The sequence below is a fragment of the Protopterus annectens genome, chromosome 15.part0 (genome assembly GCF_019279795.1).
Source record: "Protopterus annectens isolate FY-2018-M chromosome 15.part0, PAN1.0, whole genome shotgun sequence".
NCBI classification, from domain to species: domain Eukaryota; kingdom Metazoa; phylum Chordata; order Ceratodontiformes; family Protopteridae; genus Protopterus; species Protopterus annectens.
This window is the reverse complement of record NC_056749.1, coordinates 673,787,476-673,806,705: the sequence shown is the minus strand read 5'-3', so window position 1 is coordinate 673,806,705 and position 19,230 is coordinate 673,787,476. Positions and strand designations below refer to the sequence as shown.

At 39.3% G+C, this 19,230-nt stretch overlaps 1 protein-coding gene across 4 annotated transcripts in view; it reads right to left on the bottom strand.

Moving 5' to 3' along the window:
- The window catches only part of ATP11C (ATPase phospholipid transporting 11C), a 1,720,948-nt gene that overhangs the window by 933,089 nt on the left and 768,629 nt on the right, over positions 1–19,230 (bottom strand). For all 4 annotated transcript variants that reach the window (XM_044057530.1, XM_044057531.1, XM_044057529.1 and 1 more), the window contains one exon: positions 10,635–10,724. In XM_044057530.1, the coding sequence (XP_043913465.1) occupies positions 10,635–10,724 (90 nt within the window). The remainder of the gene's footprint in view (positions 1–10,634; positions 10,725–19,230) is intronic.

The window sequence follows — 19,230 nt, the reverse complement described above, 5'->3', positions numbered from 1 at the left end:
CCTTTTGGGGCCAGTCAATGACTGTAAGTTAAGACAGGAAGAGCAAATTGGTTTATAGCTTGGACTTTGTTCCTAGATGTAAGCACTGTTTTCAGTATTAATTTTAGTTGTTGTTGTATTTTTCGGCTTTTCCCGGTTTGGGTTCGCCACAGTGGAACTCCGGTCCACTAATGATTGGCAGTAGATTTTTACGTACCAAGTTGTCAGCCCTGATGCACAAACTTCAATGAAGGTACGCCCATTCACGCATATCTCCACACAAAAGACGCTTAAGCTGAGAATCGAACAGGAGAATGTCTTTCTGTAAGGCGACAACGTCCTTACTAAGTTTTATTCGCAGTTGCTCATGTTTTATTGCTGATCCTTCTTCATTTCCCAAAGATTTATACATATACTCTTGCTCAAGTTCTTTTATATCGCATTCTTGACCCAAAGTGATGTTTTCTTGGTGCTGCAGCTTTCCTGCTTTTAAGGTTGCTTATGCACATTTATCAAGACCAAATGACATTCTTATATCATCTGAAAAGTTTTGGCCAATTGCAGTTGTGCTTTCAGTTCCTCATCTGATGAGCCATACAGTTTTAAATCATCTACAAAAAGAAGATGAGAAGTCTTTACACTTTGTTGCTTTCTGTAAGCCAAATTGCAGCCATGACCTAATCTGTTAAGTAGACAGCTTAATTTAAGCTGTTAAGGGCAAGACAAAATAGCAGTGGTGACAGAGTCATCTTGGAATACTTTCCTTTGAATTTTTATCCCTGGAATAATACGTTGTCCTTTATCATGGCTTAAATAAAAAGTGGTTTGCCACCATTTTGTGGTCACTGTAATGTAATTGATCAGGGTAGGGTGCATCTTATACATTTTTAAGGACTCTTATCCATAAGTGTTGATACTATCAAATGGCTTTTTTGTAGTCTATCCATGCCATACTTAGAGTCTTCCCCTTTTTACAGTTTTCCATTATGATTTATTTAAAAGCAAATGATCCTTTGTTCCATACAACTTTCTTTTATTTCCCTTTTGTTACACTGCTATGATTGAGTTTTCTTCTAAATGACTATAAACTGTCAGCATCAATTCCAATGTACAGTTTATACATCGTCAGAAGGCAAGTTATTGGTCTATAATTTTTAGGGTAGCTTGCAGGATTACTCTTAAGTAGGAGTATTGTTTTTCCTGTTATTAACCAGGCTGGTGTCTGTTTGGGGTGTGCATATAAATAGTTCTTATTCATGGCTAAATCTTCATGTAAAGATGTTAATACTTTTAGCCAGAAGTTAGGGCCTGGGGTTTTCCAATGAGGAGCTTTTCTTAACTTGGTTTCAATCTCTTTGGCCGTTACTTCATCCCATTTCATATCCTGTAGATTTGAACTATCCATTTAGCATCTTTGTTATGTTCCACAGGATCTTCATAGATATTTCTCCAAAATGTATCTATTTCTTCTTTTTTGGGTGGTGTTTCAAATCCTTTTGCCTTGTTTCCCAACTTTCTGTAAAACATTTTTGGGTCATCAATAAATTTTGTACTTTTCCTTTATATTTATCTGCATATCTTTTAAGTTTTTCTGCCTGTGTTGATATTTTTAGTTTATTTGCGATAGATCCTGATCTGTTCTAATATTGTGCATTGCTTTTATCACATCCATCTTTCTGAGTATTTTTGTTGATCTGTTCCCTCTTATATAATCTTCTAGAAAACAGTGACCCTTCTTGTATTAGTTGCTTTATAGTTTTCTGTATTTGACATTTCCATGATGGCATTCTATTTCTCCCCTTCCTTTCCCTTACTGTCCCATGTTTTTGTGGTAAGACCATCTGTTATTAATTTAGCTACACAGTAATATGTCCAATTTACTTCTGTAAATATCTAAGGACAGTTCTAATTTCTGTGTTCATTTGTTTTTATCAAACTTCTAACTTTTTGGGTTTCATTGACTTTTTGTAGTCTATTTCTTTCTTAGTATGTTTGTCTATCTCTATTAAATCAAGCAACTCTTCTCTTAGATCATTTTCTTTTTACATTGAGGGTACTTTCTTTGTTCTCCATATCCTGTGGGCATTCTATAGAAAGTTCCAGAGCATCTTCCTGTGCCACATTCTCTTCAGTTTCATCATGTGTCATCTGTTGCTCTTTCATATGTGAGCTCATTGGCCTATCACTCAACAACATTGACTGTGTCAGAGTTGCAACAGTTTCCTGTTCCTTCTCTTGACTGTACAACTTCAACTGAACGTCTGTACTGGTTTCCTACTGAAGGCTCCAAAGTGTCTTCATACGGCAAATGATCAGATGTTTCCCACTCCACTGGTTTCCCCTTAATTTGGGGATCTACTGCTCTATCCTGCTGTGATGTCATCTGAGTTAGATTTTCTAAACTAAATCCTTCACTCCGCATAACCTCGGTTTCTATTTCTTTAACTTCTGCATTAATAATCATCCTTTCTAATTTTCCTCTTTGTTTTCTTATTTTTGTATTATAAAATTTTCCAGGTCTGTATGCCTTTGCCTGTATTTCTATTCAAATATCTTTGGTGCTGCTTGTTTTGTATTGACTAGTTTTGCTTTCTCCTTTGCATAAATATTGCACCGTATTAAATCTTTTTCTTTCACATGTCCATATTTCTTCTTCAGATGTCTCCTTACTTTGGGGACTCGTTGTTCCATCATGCTGTGATGTAACCTGTGTTAGACATTCTACACAAAATCTTTCACTTTGCAAGTACTCCATAATTTCAGCTTCTATTTTTAGAATATTTCTGCCAATATGGTTTGTTTTCATTTATATAAATGTATGCTTGCCTATGTTATACATGATAATTTAATAAAGACGTTTCTCGTTTAAAAAAAAACATCCCTACAAATGATGTTTTACCTTCAGCTTACAAGAGATTTCTCCATCTAAGCCTTTGCAGGGACATAAAATAAAGCATTTCCCAGCATCAGAAGGCTACTGCACTAAAGGGAGCTAAATATCTACTTACAATTCCTGAATGAGACTGAACTTGCAATACAGTTGTTGGTGTCTTGGTCTCCAAGGCAATAACAATGTCCTTGCTGACACTCAGTACTGTGCAATATTACATCTACTAAGGTGGCACAGTGGCAGAGCAGACAGCTGTGACACCTCAGAGCAAGAGGTTCCTTGGTTCAATTCTCCACTAAGGTGCCTTCTGTTCAGAGTCTGCATGTCCTACCTGTGTTAGCATGGGTTTCCTCCCACATTTCAAAGATATGCTGTAGGTGGACTGGACACTCTAAATTGGCCAAAGGTGTGAGTGTGCATGCAAGTGTGGTGTTGAAGAACTACCGCACCAGGGTTAGCCACCCGGCAGAGTAAACCTTATCTCTACTGCAGAAGCGACACCTCATCCTCGTGCAAAAATGGCAAAAAGAGGTTGTGGATGATTTGCTAAGGCTAAGCTGACCTGTCACACATTCTTACAGACTGTCCTATGGGGTGCAGCTATCAGCTGGAATCACTCCATCTGTTTTATTTTGATTGCTGCCTTATACTCTGCATCTCCATTTCCTTACTTGAAGGTAGTGAGTGCATACAAATGCAACAAAAAAAATGGATCATACCTAACACATTAAGACAAGCTTCTTATTATTCTAATGTATTAAAAAAAGTAATTAATGTAATCCAATTACTGCTGTAAGGGCAGAATTTTTCTCATGCGTCTAATCAGCGGTCTAAATGCTTATTGTAAACAAACATGTAAAGGCTCACATTTGCTCAATCCTTTCTTAATGCACTGTGTAATTTGATGTAACTGCATTCTTTTAGTTTAAATACCTTTACTGAATTATCACTTGTGACATAGGCAAATTTACATTTATACAAAAGTAATCAAACTGTATTAAATTAACATTAAAAAGAAGTTATGTACTCACCATAACGTTCCATGTTTGTTGTCCATCTCGCCTTCATTCTTGCTGGTTGGTTTCGGAACCGAGAATCAGTTCCATCTCGGCCTATACTAAAGCTCAAGAGCTTCCACTGGCTCGAGGTACTACCCTATGCCATCATGTTTAGGGAGATTACACAGATCTTATTTGCAAATACTGAACAGAATAACAGTTATATACACATAATAATACACACTTAACATGTGCCCCTTAGGACTAAGAAGGAAATCAGAGAACATAAGTTCCAAATCCAGTAGAGACCTCTCGATCCTCCAGGAGCAAAGGTTGGGGGAAGGAGGGTGGGTTGCAAGAATGAAGGCGAGCTGGACAACAAACAAGGAACATTATGGTGAGTACATAACTTCTTTATGTTAAGTTGTCCTTTCTCGCCTTTCATTCTTGCTGGTTGGGACAGTGTCCCCAGCACCTTCCTTCTTGGGTGGCTCAAGAGAACAAGCTCTTCAAAACCATGGATCCAAACGAAGCCCTGTTCTGGGAGGCCAAATCCACTTGGTAATGGGTGATAAAGGTATAAGGTTTTACCCCTGTCACTGCAGCACAAATTGCATCCATAGGTAGTCTAGCCTGAAAAGCAAATGAGGTTGCCATAGCTCTTGTTGAATGATCTTTTATTTTTCCAGGCAGTTGTCTCTTTGGGAAGAATATGAATAGGTAATGGCATCAGTAAGCCACTTTGAGAAAGTGACTTTTGAAATTGGGGCGCCCTTCTTTTTATCTGAAAAAGAGACGAACAGCTGATCAGATTTCCTGAATTCTTCAGTCCTGTTCAGGTAGAAGAGCAATCGTCTGTGTACATCTAATTAGTGTAATTTATATTCTGCCTTGTTGCCATAGTTTGGGAAGAAAACAGGTAGATCAATAGATTGATTCAGGTTTGCTTCAGAGCAAACTTTGGGTAGGAATAATGGATTAGTCCTCAGGGAAACTGTCTCTATGGAAAACCAAGTATGGGGGTGTATAGGCAATGCCTGGAGTTCTGATACCCGCCTAGTAGATGTGATGGCCACCAAAAAGACTGTTTTCCATGTCAGAAACTTCAGATGACAAGATGAAGCTGGTTCATATGATGATAGGATTAGAGTGGACAATACCAAATTGAGGTCCCAAGGGGCTGGTGGTTCTTTTACTGGGGGCCTAAGCAAAAAGGTACCTCTCAAAAAGGCTTTGCACAGTCTATGGGACATAATCTTGAATCCCATTTCTCCAATATGGTAATTTGATATAGCAGCCAATTGAACATGCATGGTAGCCGCTACTGCACCTTCATTGAAGAGTTTAGCTAAAAAGTCTAAAATGGAAATTACAGGGGCCGTGAAAGGATCAATATGATTGTTTAGAGCCCAACAAGACAGCCTTTTCCATTTGCTAGCATATAGCGTTCTAGTTGTTGTCTTATGGGATGAGGTCAGAATATGTCTCACAGCAGCGGATATGCCCAGAAGCCTGGCTAAGAGTGGAAGTGGAGCAACCAAGCTGTCAGTTTGAGGGTTTTGAGTGAGGAATGCAACATCCTTAACAGACGAGTCAGGAGGTCTGGAACTGGGTCCAGAATCCACGGATCCTCTTGTAGATGGGGCCACAGGAAGGGCAAGCAAATTTGTCGAAGCCAGTATGGTGCAATGAGTATTAACCTGCTTCTCAACGTGATGGCTTTCTGAAGGACTTTGGAGATTAAGGGAAAAGGAGGGAATGCATAAAGGAGACCTGGGGACAATTGTGTACAAGTGCATCCCTTGGTGACTCCCCCGGAGGGGGGAATGGGGCAAAGTAGCTGTTGCATTTGGCATTCATAGACATGGCAAAAAGATCACAGCAAGGCTGGCCCCACTTGCGAAAAATCTGTTCCGCCATTTCCTGTTTCTGGGACCACTCATGAGGCATTAGAATAGCTTTAAAAGAGTGATAGAAAGAACAGGACTCCTGCAGAAGGCCCACACCGAAACAGTACACACAACTGGTGTGGCCATCTGTCAGAGACATTTTTTGACTGCAACGGTCACACTTCTTGAAGCCCAAAGGCTTCGCTTCTTTAGTATCTTTTGACATAACTACCTAATAGTACTAATACCAACAACAATCAAAACAGAGCAAACTTTTTTTTTTTTTTTTTTTTTTTACACAACTAACAAAACAGAGAAACCAGAGGAGAAGTCTCTAACTCAAACGACAGTCTCCTCTACCCAGAAGAGAAGTCTCTAAGTTTCAACAGCAACTCCTCTAAGAAAGGCGACAGGGAAGGGAGAAAGCCCTCTAATTTAAATGGGCAAAAAAGGAGTCCTCTAACTTAAACAAATTCCTTAACTTATAGAAAAAAAGGGGTTTGACAGAATAGATCATACAAACAGCTATAATGCTCTACAGTCAAAGAAACGAGCAGGGATAGGGAATAAGATAAATGCCTAGCGAAAGTATGACGGCCAGCAACAGCAGTGACACCAAATTGAGACAAAGTCACAAATATCGGATCAACAAACTAACAGTAGTACAAAAAAAAACAACACTCTAAGAGTTTAAACCAAAATTTAGTATAAAAGAGGAAAAAAGATTCCACTTAGCCTGGAGACTTGTAGGAAGCACCCGATCTAGTTTAGCGGCAAACAAGATCTGGGTAATCTCCCTAAGCATGATGGGATAGGGTGTTGCCTCGAGCCAGTGGAAGCTTTCGAGCTTTAGTATTAGGCTGAGTCGGAACCAATTCTCGGTTCCGAACCCAACCAGCAAGAATGAAGGCGAGACAGGATAACATAACATCAAAGCTTATACTTCATGTATACTGCTATATATCATATAACATAAGCAACATTACATAAACTATTCAATTCCTGTCCCTTTTTTAAACAAGAAACATCTTTACTAAACTATCACTTGTGACGTAAGCAACCATACATTTATACAAATGAAAACGAACCACGACAGAATCCTAGTTGCAAGCATTTTACATCACAAACCATACCGACACACTCCCAGATGCATACATTATACAACACTTATAATCTACCCAATCGTTTCCAGTCAAACATTACATAGCTCAATAAAGTCCTGCCTTCTTTTAAACCTCATTCCTCCCAGTATGTACTGTTCCCAAAATTCCCATTTTTTTTCCTATGTAGTTTGCTCCTACCCTTGTCTAAAGTTCTCAATTCCAATTGTTTTATCTCTGTTACTATATTCACTACTTCTCTCATAGTTGCTTTAGATTTTGATTTCCATTTTGTAGTACTTGTTTTTTTGGCAGCCACCATAATTAGACCTAGCAATGCCTTACCATATCTAGACAAGTCCGATTCTGTATCATCTCCCAAGTCACATCAATCCACACACCCAACATCTCTGACAGTGCATCCTGCAGGGAATCCTTAAAATCCACCAACCCACTGCACTCCCAGAAAATATGTTCTCAAGTACCTCTTCCTTCCACGTCAAACCTCCAATATTTGCTGTCTACCTGAGGAATAACTCTCTAAAGTCTACTTGTTGTATAAAAATATCTATGTAAATATTTCCATGCAAGAAACCTAAATCTTCTAGATTTTGTTGCGTATTTAGGAGACATACATATATCATTACTTATCCAGTCTCTCTTCTCAATCCTTTCTAATCTCCTCTGATTGATTCTTACAGTTATCATGCAATATTTTATATGCTCTACTAATTATTCCTTTTTTAACGATAGCTTCTGTCCTAGACTCTACTAAAAACTCTACCAGTGCTGGTCTTTCGTTTAGGATCCCCCCTCTTTTCCGTTGCTTTGCCTATACTCTAATATCAATTCTTGATAGGGAAGGCAATTTCTAACTACAGTCTAAATAAATTATTGGCCTCTTCCCATTTTGTTACCTTTCTCTCTCTAGTTATTTGCTCCCAATACCTTAATTTGCCAGTTTTCCTCTAATAAATTCCAACCCCCTCTTGCCTATTGTCTATATCCCTAATTGCAGTCATCCCTATCGGCAGAATTTCCTTTCTCCTTTCTCGTGTTGACTTAGCTCTTGGAATACTTTCTGCTACTTTATGGATATAATATTCTGTACAATTATTCTTATTCTACTTAAAGGCCAGCATTCTTAATGCCAGTCTCATTGTTTCTTGAGTTTCCCCTCTGTTTTCAGCATCATCCCTTTCCACTTTGAATTATAGTTTTCTGCTTGTGCTATGTACAGGAGCCTTAACTGTGTAGTTCTGAAATACCCCTTCAATTTGGGTAATCCTAATCCGCCCTGCTGTACTGAAGAATCGGCTTATCCCACTTGACTGTTGCCATTTTCCCCTCCCAGATAAAGTCCTTCATCTCTTTATTAATTGCTATCCACAACTTTGCCTCTGGTTGATAAAAATATGCCTGATCTGTGTATAACACTAAAGGGTCTAAAAATATTTTGACTGCTTCTATCTTACTATCTATATCCATATAACAAAGCTTCCATGTTCTCAGTTTTTGTATTTTCTTTTGTTTAGTCTCTTCTCACATATCCTTAGCTGCCACACCAGAATCATTTTAATATTGCTGAACCAGTTCATGTGGGTACATAATTTACCACTACTGCCTTTGTTTTAGCATCATTAATTTTGTATCCTGAAAAGATATGAAACGTCCCAAAATGTTCCACAATACTGTAATGTTTCTAACTGGTTTTGTCAGGTATAATAAAATAAAGACATAGGTGACCTCCAAACCCTAGATCCTACCCAATTCAGCTTTGTGAAGGGTAGAGCTTGCCTGTTAAATCTGGTGGATTTCTCTGACAATGTGACCAAGGCCAATGATGAGGGCAAGTCTGTGCACACAGCATACCTCAACCTGGCATTTCGACACAATCCCACATTCAGGCATTAATGATAAACTTAAACTGAATGTAAACCCCTTTGTTGTAAGATGGGTTGCCAACTGGCTCACAAACCAGACACACACTATCAAAGTGGGTGACTCCACATCAACCAGCAAACCTGTTACCAGTGGAGTGCCACAGGGGTCAGTGATGGACCCCTATTGTGTGGTACATACTTCTCATAAGTTCAGGTCAAACCTAAGGGGTTGAGGCTGACCAAGTTTGCAAACGACTGCAAACTAGGTGCAATCATTGAATCCCCATACAATGTCAGTATACTTCAGGAGGGTCTCATACAGACCAATGACTGGTGTATTATCCACAGTCTCAAACTGAATGCAAAGAAATGTATCATCATTCTCTTCGGCATAACCACCGTCTCCCTCACACTATCAAATCAACAACAATACCCTAAGTACCCATGAAGTGATAAGGGACCTGGGATCACATGTTGACTGTGACCTTAACTTCAACCACCATGTGTCTACTGTAGTAAGGAAACCTTTCTACATGGCACACTTGATTAACAAAGGCATCACCTCGAGAGCAAAAGAAGTTATAACCCCCCCCCCATACTCAGCACTTATCCATCCCATAATTCAGTATACTGCTCCATTTGGCATGTACCGTACTAAGCACCTACAGCAATTAGAGATACCTTAGAGGTTTCTAACAAAGATGATCAATGGGCTCCGGCATGTGCCTTACACAGACCAACTAAAGTTTCTGTCACTATGCTCAATATCGTACAGACTTCTTAGGGGAGACTAATGCCTGGCCTATATAGCAATCCAAGACCAAAACCTAATGTACTTGCTGCATATCTATAAATCAAATGGGAATAGGGCTACCTGTTCCAGGGACCTAAATATGGCCTGCGACTTAAATAGGACATGCTGGAGGGAAAGATTTATCTCCCAGCGACTGCAACATCTTTGGAACAGGCTACCAATTCACGTGAAAGAGAGCATCTCTATGACACTGTTCAAGAAGAAAGTGGATGAGTGGATGGAGCACCATAAATTCTTACCGGGAATAGAGCCCACAACCCTTTGGGACATTGGCAGTAATCATTAAATGCAACCTTGGGTACTGACTAACATTTGTATGGTATTACATTGGGATGAAACGGCTAGGCTTAAAACGACTTCTGGATCGATAGCCTAGTAATCTCCTATGACCTTCACAGATGTTCTTGTACTATTTTTAATGAAGGTTTTTATCATATTTCTACAGAAAAAGGGTTACATGTGTTAAATAGCCTCAGCTGCTTAACAAAATGTAGTAAATATTGACATGTTTCAACTACAACACTTCCATTTATATGCACACTGCATCTACCATTTTGAAGTTACCCTATCTACTGTACAAGTCACACTTTCATGTTATAGATGACCAAACCATAATGAAGCAAGGAATAGAAATAAACAGAAAAGAAAAAATGTCAGTTTGAAGCTATATGTCATTTTACCACAGACATCTCCCAAACCCAACAGATATATGATTAAAATAAGTTCATTCTTCATCGAACACAGAAATGCAATGAACATCAACAAGCTGCTTTACATACACTTCATGTTACCACAGTTGTGGTAGCACCAGGGTATATACAAAGTACACTGCTGCTCTCGGGTATTTTGAAGGGGGGTGTTTACTCTGAGATGTATGCAGAACGTCACACACTACATGACTTAACATCTTAAGGCCTGAAAAACAAACAGTTGCATATACACACAGGACCATATTACTCTACTAATAAAACAGAATTTAAACTTGTTTCAAGACAGAATTACATGCTAGCAGACTATTTACTTTCATGGACCACAAAATTATAAAAATAGCACCTGCTGCAGAAAACAAAGCAGTACTTACCTGTACAAGGAAAATTATAAGAAAATAAAAATTGGCAATTCTTCTAAACTGTTCAAAAAGGTTCTTGGGAAGAAAGTTCCATAAAGTATACTGTGAAGAGAAGCACAAATGAGTCATGTATTAGTAGATGATATGCAGCTTTTATTTTTAATGCAAGTCCTATATGTTTCAGTAATATTGTAACAATCACAAGATGAATTGCAGCTTTTTAATACATTCCTTATGTTTCAGTAATGTATTATTTAACAATTACAAGATGAACTGCAGCTTTTCAGGACTATTTGCATGCCATAAATTCCAGCTTGCCTTTAGAAAAGGAAAAAAAAAAGAGAGAGAGAGAGAGAGATAGGTCCTGCAAGTAATACAAAAAAAAAGACAAACTTGCAACTCATAGTATTTGTTCATTAGAGCCGAGGTGCACAAGTGTCATGCACTAAATCAGATCAGTGCATCTGATGCAGTGTAGTAGTTGTTGCAGGATATTTCTGTAGAGTAAATCTGGGTATAATCATATAATCATAAAGAATATAAGTAGCTATGGGTTGTTTGATGCAGTTTGGAACCATTTCTTGGAACTACTACTGTGGGTGGCTGCAACGTCTGGCTACTTCAAATTACTCAGACAGCCTCAAATTTAACAGACCACAGCACTGATCCTTGTCAATAAATGGAAAGAATGAATGATTCAATAAATAAATACATCGTGAATGGACACCGTATGACACGACAGATCCCTGGGACCCAATGCACTGCCGTCCAGCTTCTGAGAAGTTACTTAAATTACAAGCCTTGAATTACATGCCTTGAAAACTGAAACATCAACAACTCCAAGCATACACACACACACACACACACACACACACACACACACACACACACACACACACACACACACACAGAGTGGATATAAAAAGTTTACACACCCCTGTTAAAATGCCAGGTTTTTGCGATATTAAAAAATGAGACTACAATAAATCATTTCAAAACTTTTCCCACCTTTAATGTGACCTATAACCTGTACAATTCAATTGAAAAACAAACAAATCTGTTAGGGGAAAAAATATAAAAAATAAAAAATCGTACAATACGCTGGTTGCATAAATGTGCACACCCTTAAACTAATACTTTGTTGTGTGTGCACACCCTTAAATTAATACTTTGTTGAAGCACCTTTTGATTTAATTACAGCGTTCAGTCTTCTTGGGTAGGAGTCTATCAGCATGGCACATCTTGACTTGGCAATATTTGCCCACTCCTTTGCAAAAGCACTCCAAATCTGTTAGATTGCAATGGCATCTCTTGTGCACAGCCCTTTTCAGGTCACCCCACAGATTTTCTATTGGATTTAGGGCTGGGGTCTGGCTAGGCCATTCCAAAACTTTAATTTTCTTCTGGTGAAGCCATTCTTTTCTTGATGTCGATGTATGCTTGGGGTCATTGTCATGTTGAAAGGTGAAATTCCTCTTCATCTTTCTAGCAGACGCCTGAAGGTTTTGGGCCAGAAGTGACTGGTATTTGGAACTGTTCATAATTCCCTCCACCTTAACTAAAGCCCCATTTCCAGCTGAAGAAAGGCAACTCCAAAGCATGATACTGCCACCACCATGCTTCACAGTGGGGATGGTGTTCTTTTGGTAATGCAAAGTGTTGTTTTTGTGCCAAACGTACCTTTTGGAATTGTGGCCAAAACGTTCAACCTTGGTCTCATCAGACCATAACACATTTTCCCACATGCTTTTGGGAGACTTGATGTATTGTTTTGCAAATTTTAGCCAGGCCTGGATGTTTTTCTGTGTAAGAAAAGGCTTCCATCTTGCAACCCTACCCCATAGTCCAAACATATGGAGAATAAGGGAGATTGTTGTCACATGTAGTACACATCAAGTACTTGCCAGAAATTTCTGCAGCTCCTTCAGTGTTGCTGTAGGTCTCTTGGCAGCCTCCCTGACCAGTTTTCATCTGGTCTTTTCATCAATTTTGGAGACGTCCAGTTCTTTGCAAAGTCACTGTTGTCCCATATTTTCTCCACTTTTTGATGACTGTCTTCACTCTGTTCCATGGTATATCCAGTGCTGTGGATATTTTTTGTACCCTTCTCCTGACTGATAACTTTCAACAATGAGATCCCTTTGATGGTTTGTAAGCTCTCTGCGAATCATTGCTTTTGCTGTAGCAGGCAACTGAGTAAATGTCAGGAAAATCCTACTAGGACAGCTGAATTTTATTTGAGGTTAATCATAGTCTCTTTAATTGTTGGCAGGTGTGTACCCAAGAAGACTGAATGCTGTTATGAAATCAAAAGGTGCTTCAACAAAGTGTTAATTTAAGGGTGTGCACACAACAAAGTATTAGTTTAAGGGCGTGCACACTTATGCAACCAGGATATTGTACATTTTTTATTTTTTATATTTTTTCTCATAACAGATTTGTTTTTCAATTGAATTATACAGGTCATAGGTCACATTAAAGGTGGGAAAAGTTTTGAAATGATTTATTGTGGTCTCATTTTTTATGTCACAAAAACCCGGCATTTTAACAGGGGTCTATAAACTTTTTATATCCACTGTATACACACATACACACACACATTTTACACACACACACACACACACACACATTATATATATATATATATATATATATATATATATATATACACATATAAAATTACATTTTTACATTTTATTGTAAGTTAGCCTGCATTTCAATGAAAATCAAGTGTATGATTTCACATTGTTTTGCTTGTTTTATTTCTATGAAAATTTTGATTGTAAGATGAATTTGCCTGTAACTGTCACTGGAGCTTTTCTCCCCAGGCCTCCACTGAAAACAAGCTCTTTGTGGCCCAGTGGACTTCCCCGGTTACCAAACGTAAATAAATAAATAAAATAATATATACATACAAACACATACATATGTCTAGATAGATAAATACACACAGTGAAAAAAACACTCATTCAGAAACCGGATATCACCTAAAATGTCCCCAAAAAATAAATAAATAAAAATGACACAAACATTTTTGCAGAGGGGTAAAAGCCCTTCTATGCCCCAACATCCCCTGCTGTTTACATGCACTAACTCTGAAAATGCTAAGGGGGAAACCACCTGCAGTACTGTAACACCAAGTGTTTCTTCTTTCTGTGCCTCCACAATGTCCATCTTGGCGAACAAATGATAAAATAGCCCTGATCAGAGATTTGGATGTGTGATCAGGGACAGTTTGTGGCAAGACAAGTATTCAGTAAGTTGGACAAAGCAGCTGGTTTTCAAAGACAACAGCTACAATCAAGTTTCTTGTTTCCATCACAGGTAGTTTTATAGCCTCACTGAAGAAGGCAAAGGTGATTCTTCTACTCAAGTAAACAATTTTTGACCCTGGAAAATGAACAAAATACAGACTCATTTTGAATCTACCCTTTTCAGATGAGGGAGTACACTGAGCTGTAGTACTGTAGCTACACACCATTTTGGTGTGCGTGTGTGTGTGTAGTAGTACACAACAGTTTTTATGTGTGTGGCATAGCACACAAAATTTTGGTAAATGTGTGACATAATACAAAAACATTTTGGTGCGTGTGTGGTATAGTACAAAACGTTTTTGCATGTGTGGTGTAGTACAGCCAAATCAGAGCAGAGCTATAATTTCACACAAGGAGGCTAAATTATCTTTTACTAAAACGTATCTGTCTCTTTTCCTCATGATTATTCACCAGTGCCTGGTGTTGGATCATGAGGTATTGTTCAGCCACTCATGGTTCCTCTGAGGACTGCTGTGATTATGACAGTGAACCTTGAGGGTACTGCTCAGTCACCTGTGGGTTCTCTGAGAACTACCAGGTGCGCTCCTGACTTGATTTAAACCCTACCTCAGTGGGAGATATCACATACTAACCCTAGAAATAAAATCACAGAACTTTCTCCCCATGTAAATTGGAGGGCCTCAGGACTCAGCAATGCCCCAGCCTTGTTTCAACATATATATATTTTGGCTTGGAGACATTTTTATTTATTTTATTTATTTATTTAACATTTGTTTACCAGGAAAGTCCAACTTGGAACGAGCCAATTTTCAGTGGAGGCCTGGGGAGAAATGCTCCAGAGGCATGTCTTTGTACCGTGGGAGGAAACCGGAGCACCCGGAGAAGCCCTGCAGAAATGCAGGGAGGACATGCATACTCCACAGGGAGGACATGCATACTCCACACAGAAGGCACCCCGGCCGAGAATCGAACTAGCGAATCTTTTGTGAGATGGCAACGTTAACCACTGCGACGCCCAACATCAGTACACTTTGGGGGCTGTGCTGTCACTACACTGCAGATGTTATTCAGCTGTACCTGTCAAAAAGATGCGTCAGTGATGAGCCAGTAGAAATTCTGAACAGCCATCTCCCCAAACTCAGCTGTTGATTTCAGCAAACAGGCTAAGTCCAGACAAAGCTGAGAATTTAGCAATGCAACCTACTCTAGACTGCCCACCAAATATCTCCAAAAATTTCTGCAACTGACACTAACCTATCATTGCAGAATGGTCCCTTAACATAACAGTGATAGCTGACCCCTTCTTTCAATGAGCAATATACCTCTCAACCTCTTCAGTCACAAAATCTGGACAAAGCCTGACATAATAGGGTACAAATTCCCAAAAATAGGGACAGATTTTAAATATTGCTCTTATAAACTTAGAAAGTTACTTGACTAACAGGTTGTGTATTAAAATGCATCTTCTAAAGGATATGAAGTCTGAAACTAAATGTATGACATTATTTACTGATTTCATTCCTCAGATCATCGCAGTGATTTGCCATTAAACCAAAAATTTTATGAGGAACAGACTGAAATTTTGAGGGAAAAATCTGGACATTCTGCATAAACCTGGACAGCTGAGAGGTATGATGAGTGTCCATATACTGAACAGGGGTTACACTCTCATCGGAGGAATGTCTAATGGCAGACCTAACAGCAGCATGTCTTTATATCATCCACACGTTACTACTGCAATGCTCACTCCATGGGAGGTCCTGCTCTAACGTTGATGTGCCTTTAACCACTGTATTATCTGACAGCATTGCTAAGAACAGCATCATTACTGCCTGCCCATATACATCCGATGCTAACGTGTAAAACCAGCTTCACTCCTGTAATGTAGCTACACCTCATTCCACCTTTAGGAAATTGCTAGAAAGTTTTAGGAAAAGGAATAATTTATCAAATACAAGGTTCTTTGTTTTGAGACAAAGATTAAAAAGAATACGAATATTTCTGTCAAATGTAATGACCGTTTTTCTTCAAACCCTATGATAACAAAATATTCCACAATTTCAGTATTAAGTGATATTAATGTGCTTCAGATACCTAGTCCTTTGTTCTGCATTTGTTTGTAACTTATTTCACTCATGTCTGTCATAACTGTGTTATGTAGCATAGTGTGTCACTAGAATTTGGTCCAATGACGTCAGAAGAGGCTAAATTTCACAAGCCTGAAACCAGGCCTTTCCAGGTTGGCAGGGTGCAATAATAAGGTTTGACTTTTTCACATGGAATTTAACAATAATAGTATGTGAGCTGAAGAAATTCGGGAAAGGAACACAGATCGCATCCCTCTAAGTCATGGGACAATGCATCATGGCCCACTATCTCCTCCCTTGTTGGGGGAAGCATACCTTGTGTAATATTGTGTTTTTCCAGACAGCAGGTAAGTTGATCCAGAAGAAGCCCTTGAAGGTCTACTGATGAAGGTATCTAAAAACTTGTCTGCCTTGCTCCTTCTCGATCCTTCGCCAGTGTTGCACTATGCACAACAAATATATGAAGGTCCTTGAAGACAAACTGGACCGATCTGCAGTTAAACTTCACAAGATGGGTAGAAACACTGGCTTATGCAGTGATTGATGGACATTCACCTGAGGCATAATATGTCTTCTAATGTGCCAGAGAGGGGGCTCCCTCAGCCTGAGAGATGGTAGTTGGAAAGATAATGGGCCAGGGGAAGTTCAGAAGCAAGACTATGAAATTCAGTGTGAAGGACAAGGGAAAGGGAGTGCTCTCCGAATAATATCCTACAATGTGGTTGAGAGCTCTAATCGCATATGAAGAAAGAGGATAACACAAACATAAGACAGGGCAAGGTATCAGGAGGTATGTTTACAAGAAACACAATTTAAAATCAGAGAGGCAAGGGAAATTTAGTTGCATCATTGCAGTCTGCAAAACATATGACAACCTGCAAAAAAAAAAAAAGTAAAAATACTAATTAAATGTATGCTTCTTGCATTCTTAATTGTCGCTATCACCACACCTGGTTGAAATAATTAATATATGCCATAAATATCACTGTAGTTAATAGTATAACACATAGGTTCATAGGTAGGCACTAGGCTATTGGCCCTAGGGCCTAAATAAGCCTAGCCAAAAAGGTGCTCTGGCTTTCGCCACCCAAGAAAATTATTTTCCTGTGCCCCTGTTGAGCAGAGCCACAGAAGTGATCCCCAGGGTGAATTTCCTATCTCCCATCCAATCATCAAGATTTTTCTTGAAGAGTGCTAATGAGGAGCTTTGTTTGATACAGATAGGCAGTTTGTTCCAGAGTATGGGAAGTCTCTGGGACAGCAATCTATCCCTCCAGCATGTTCTGTTTATTGTTGTGACAAGGTTTAGGTCCCTACAGCATGTAGCTCGGAGGGATTGGGATTTGTTGAAGTGGAGAATTAAAAGGGACAGTCTAACACACGTATCCAGCAAATGAAAAACCTTCCTCATCCACCTTACCAACACAACCATGCCTACACTGTTATCATAAGGTAACTGAAATTCTAGACACATATTTCCTTTACTTACCTGCCCCTAACCTTCCAGCTCAAGAGTCATTAACTGCCCATCAAAATCATACAATAACTATAGATGTGGGAGTGTACAATTATAATCTTACTTGTCTGAATATAACGCCCTAACAATACCGCATATTTAAAGCAGTTACCCAATAAAATCTACGGCAATACAATACATAACTCGAACAGAAATTCCAACAATAAAGCTAAAAGAGGTATTCCATAACTCATAACATATTGATAAAATATATAATAATAGTACCTACATACAAATCAAACATGCTTAAGAAACAAGGGAATTCTTAGTGTCAAATGGACATGGACTCCCCTTCCCACTACAGTTAAGATCAGTGCTTTATACTAGTATTATTAATGGGTTGCTTACTATCACTGCAATGCAAATAGTTAATGACCTTTTCTTTTTTACAATTATTTTGTACTGTGATCGTTATTTAATATTTGTATATTGTCACTTTATCTTTATTTATGTTTGCCCTCGGGTCTCCACTGAAAATGGGTTTGTTTGTAAACTCAGTTGGACTAACCCGGTTAACAAACGTGAAATAAATAAATAAAATAAGGAACGAACTGAAATGAAAAATACTAGTGATGTAATATTTCTGTTTGGCTGCAAACGGGTATCAGACAATTCACCAGCAGCCAACATTGACAGTGTAGATGGTTAAGGCCCTAACTATATCCCAAGCTACCTGAAATCTACTAGTGGATCAGGGCTTGATGGCAAGCAGGGGAGGATATCTCAAGCTACCTGAGATCTATTAGTGGATCGGGGGCTTGATGGCATGGCAGGGGAGGATATCCCAAGCTACCTGAGATCTACAAGTGGATCGGCGGCTTAATGGCACAGCAGGGGAGGTTATCCCAAGATCTACTAGTGGATCAGGGGATTGATGGCACAGAAGGGGAGGGTATCCCAAACTACCTGAGATCTATTCGTGGATCGGGGGCTTGATGGCATGGCACGGAAGGATATCCCAAGCTACCTGAGATCTATTAGTGGATTGGGGGCTTGATGGCATGGCAAGGGAAGATATCCCAAGATACCCGAGATCTATTAGTGGATCAGGGGCTTGATGGCACAGAAGGGGAAGGTATCCCAAACTACCTGAGATCTACTAGTGGTTTGGGGTCTTGAGGGCATGGCAGGGGAAGATATACCAAGCTACTTGAGATCTATTACTGGATTGGGGGCTTGATGGCATGGCAGTGTAGGATGGGTGTGCCCATTCTGGAAATATACAGTCATATTCTCTCTCTCTCTCTCTTCCCTAGAGGAGCAGTATTGCTGTGGGAGTACTAGGTGAGGGCTTTCAGTTCACTGAACTATTGCCTTGTGGTAGTCCCCCATAAGTAAGCACAAAAGAGCATATACCCAGAGAGAAAGAGTAGTGTTTCTCCATGGTGAAGGAGGTAGTTTCCTCCCCTGCCTATGGGTGGGGATAGACAAAGGCAAAATCTTGCATATTCTGCCTGTATGACAGTCTCTCTGTAGTAAAGCTGGGGATGGAGGCTCCATGTTAGTGAATAAATGGAGTCCAGTTCAGTAGAAGGAGGCCTGACAGCTGGTATGCAAATGGGGGTTGTCTAAGAAATCAACATGGTGTCTGTGATGTATGTTGTGTCTTTTGGCTTTTTCCCTGTTAGGGGTCGCCACAGCGGAACTCCGGTCCGCTAATGATTGGCAGTAGATTTTTACGTGCCGAGTTGCCAGCCCTGACGCACAACCTTCAACGAAGGTACGCCCAT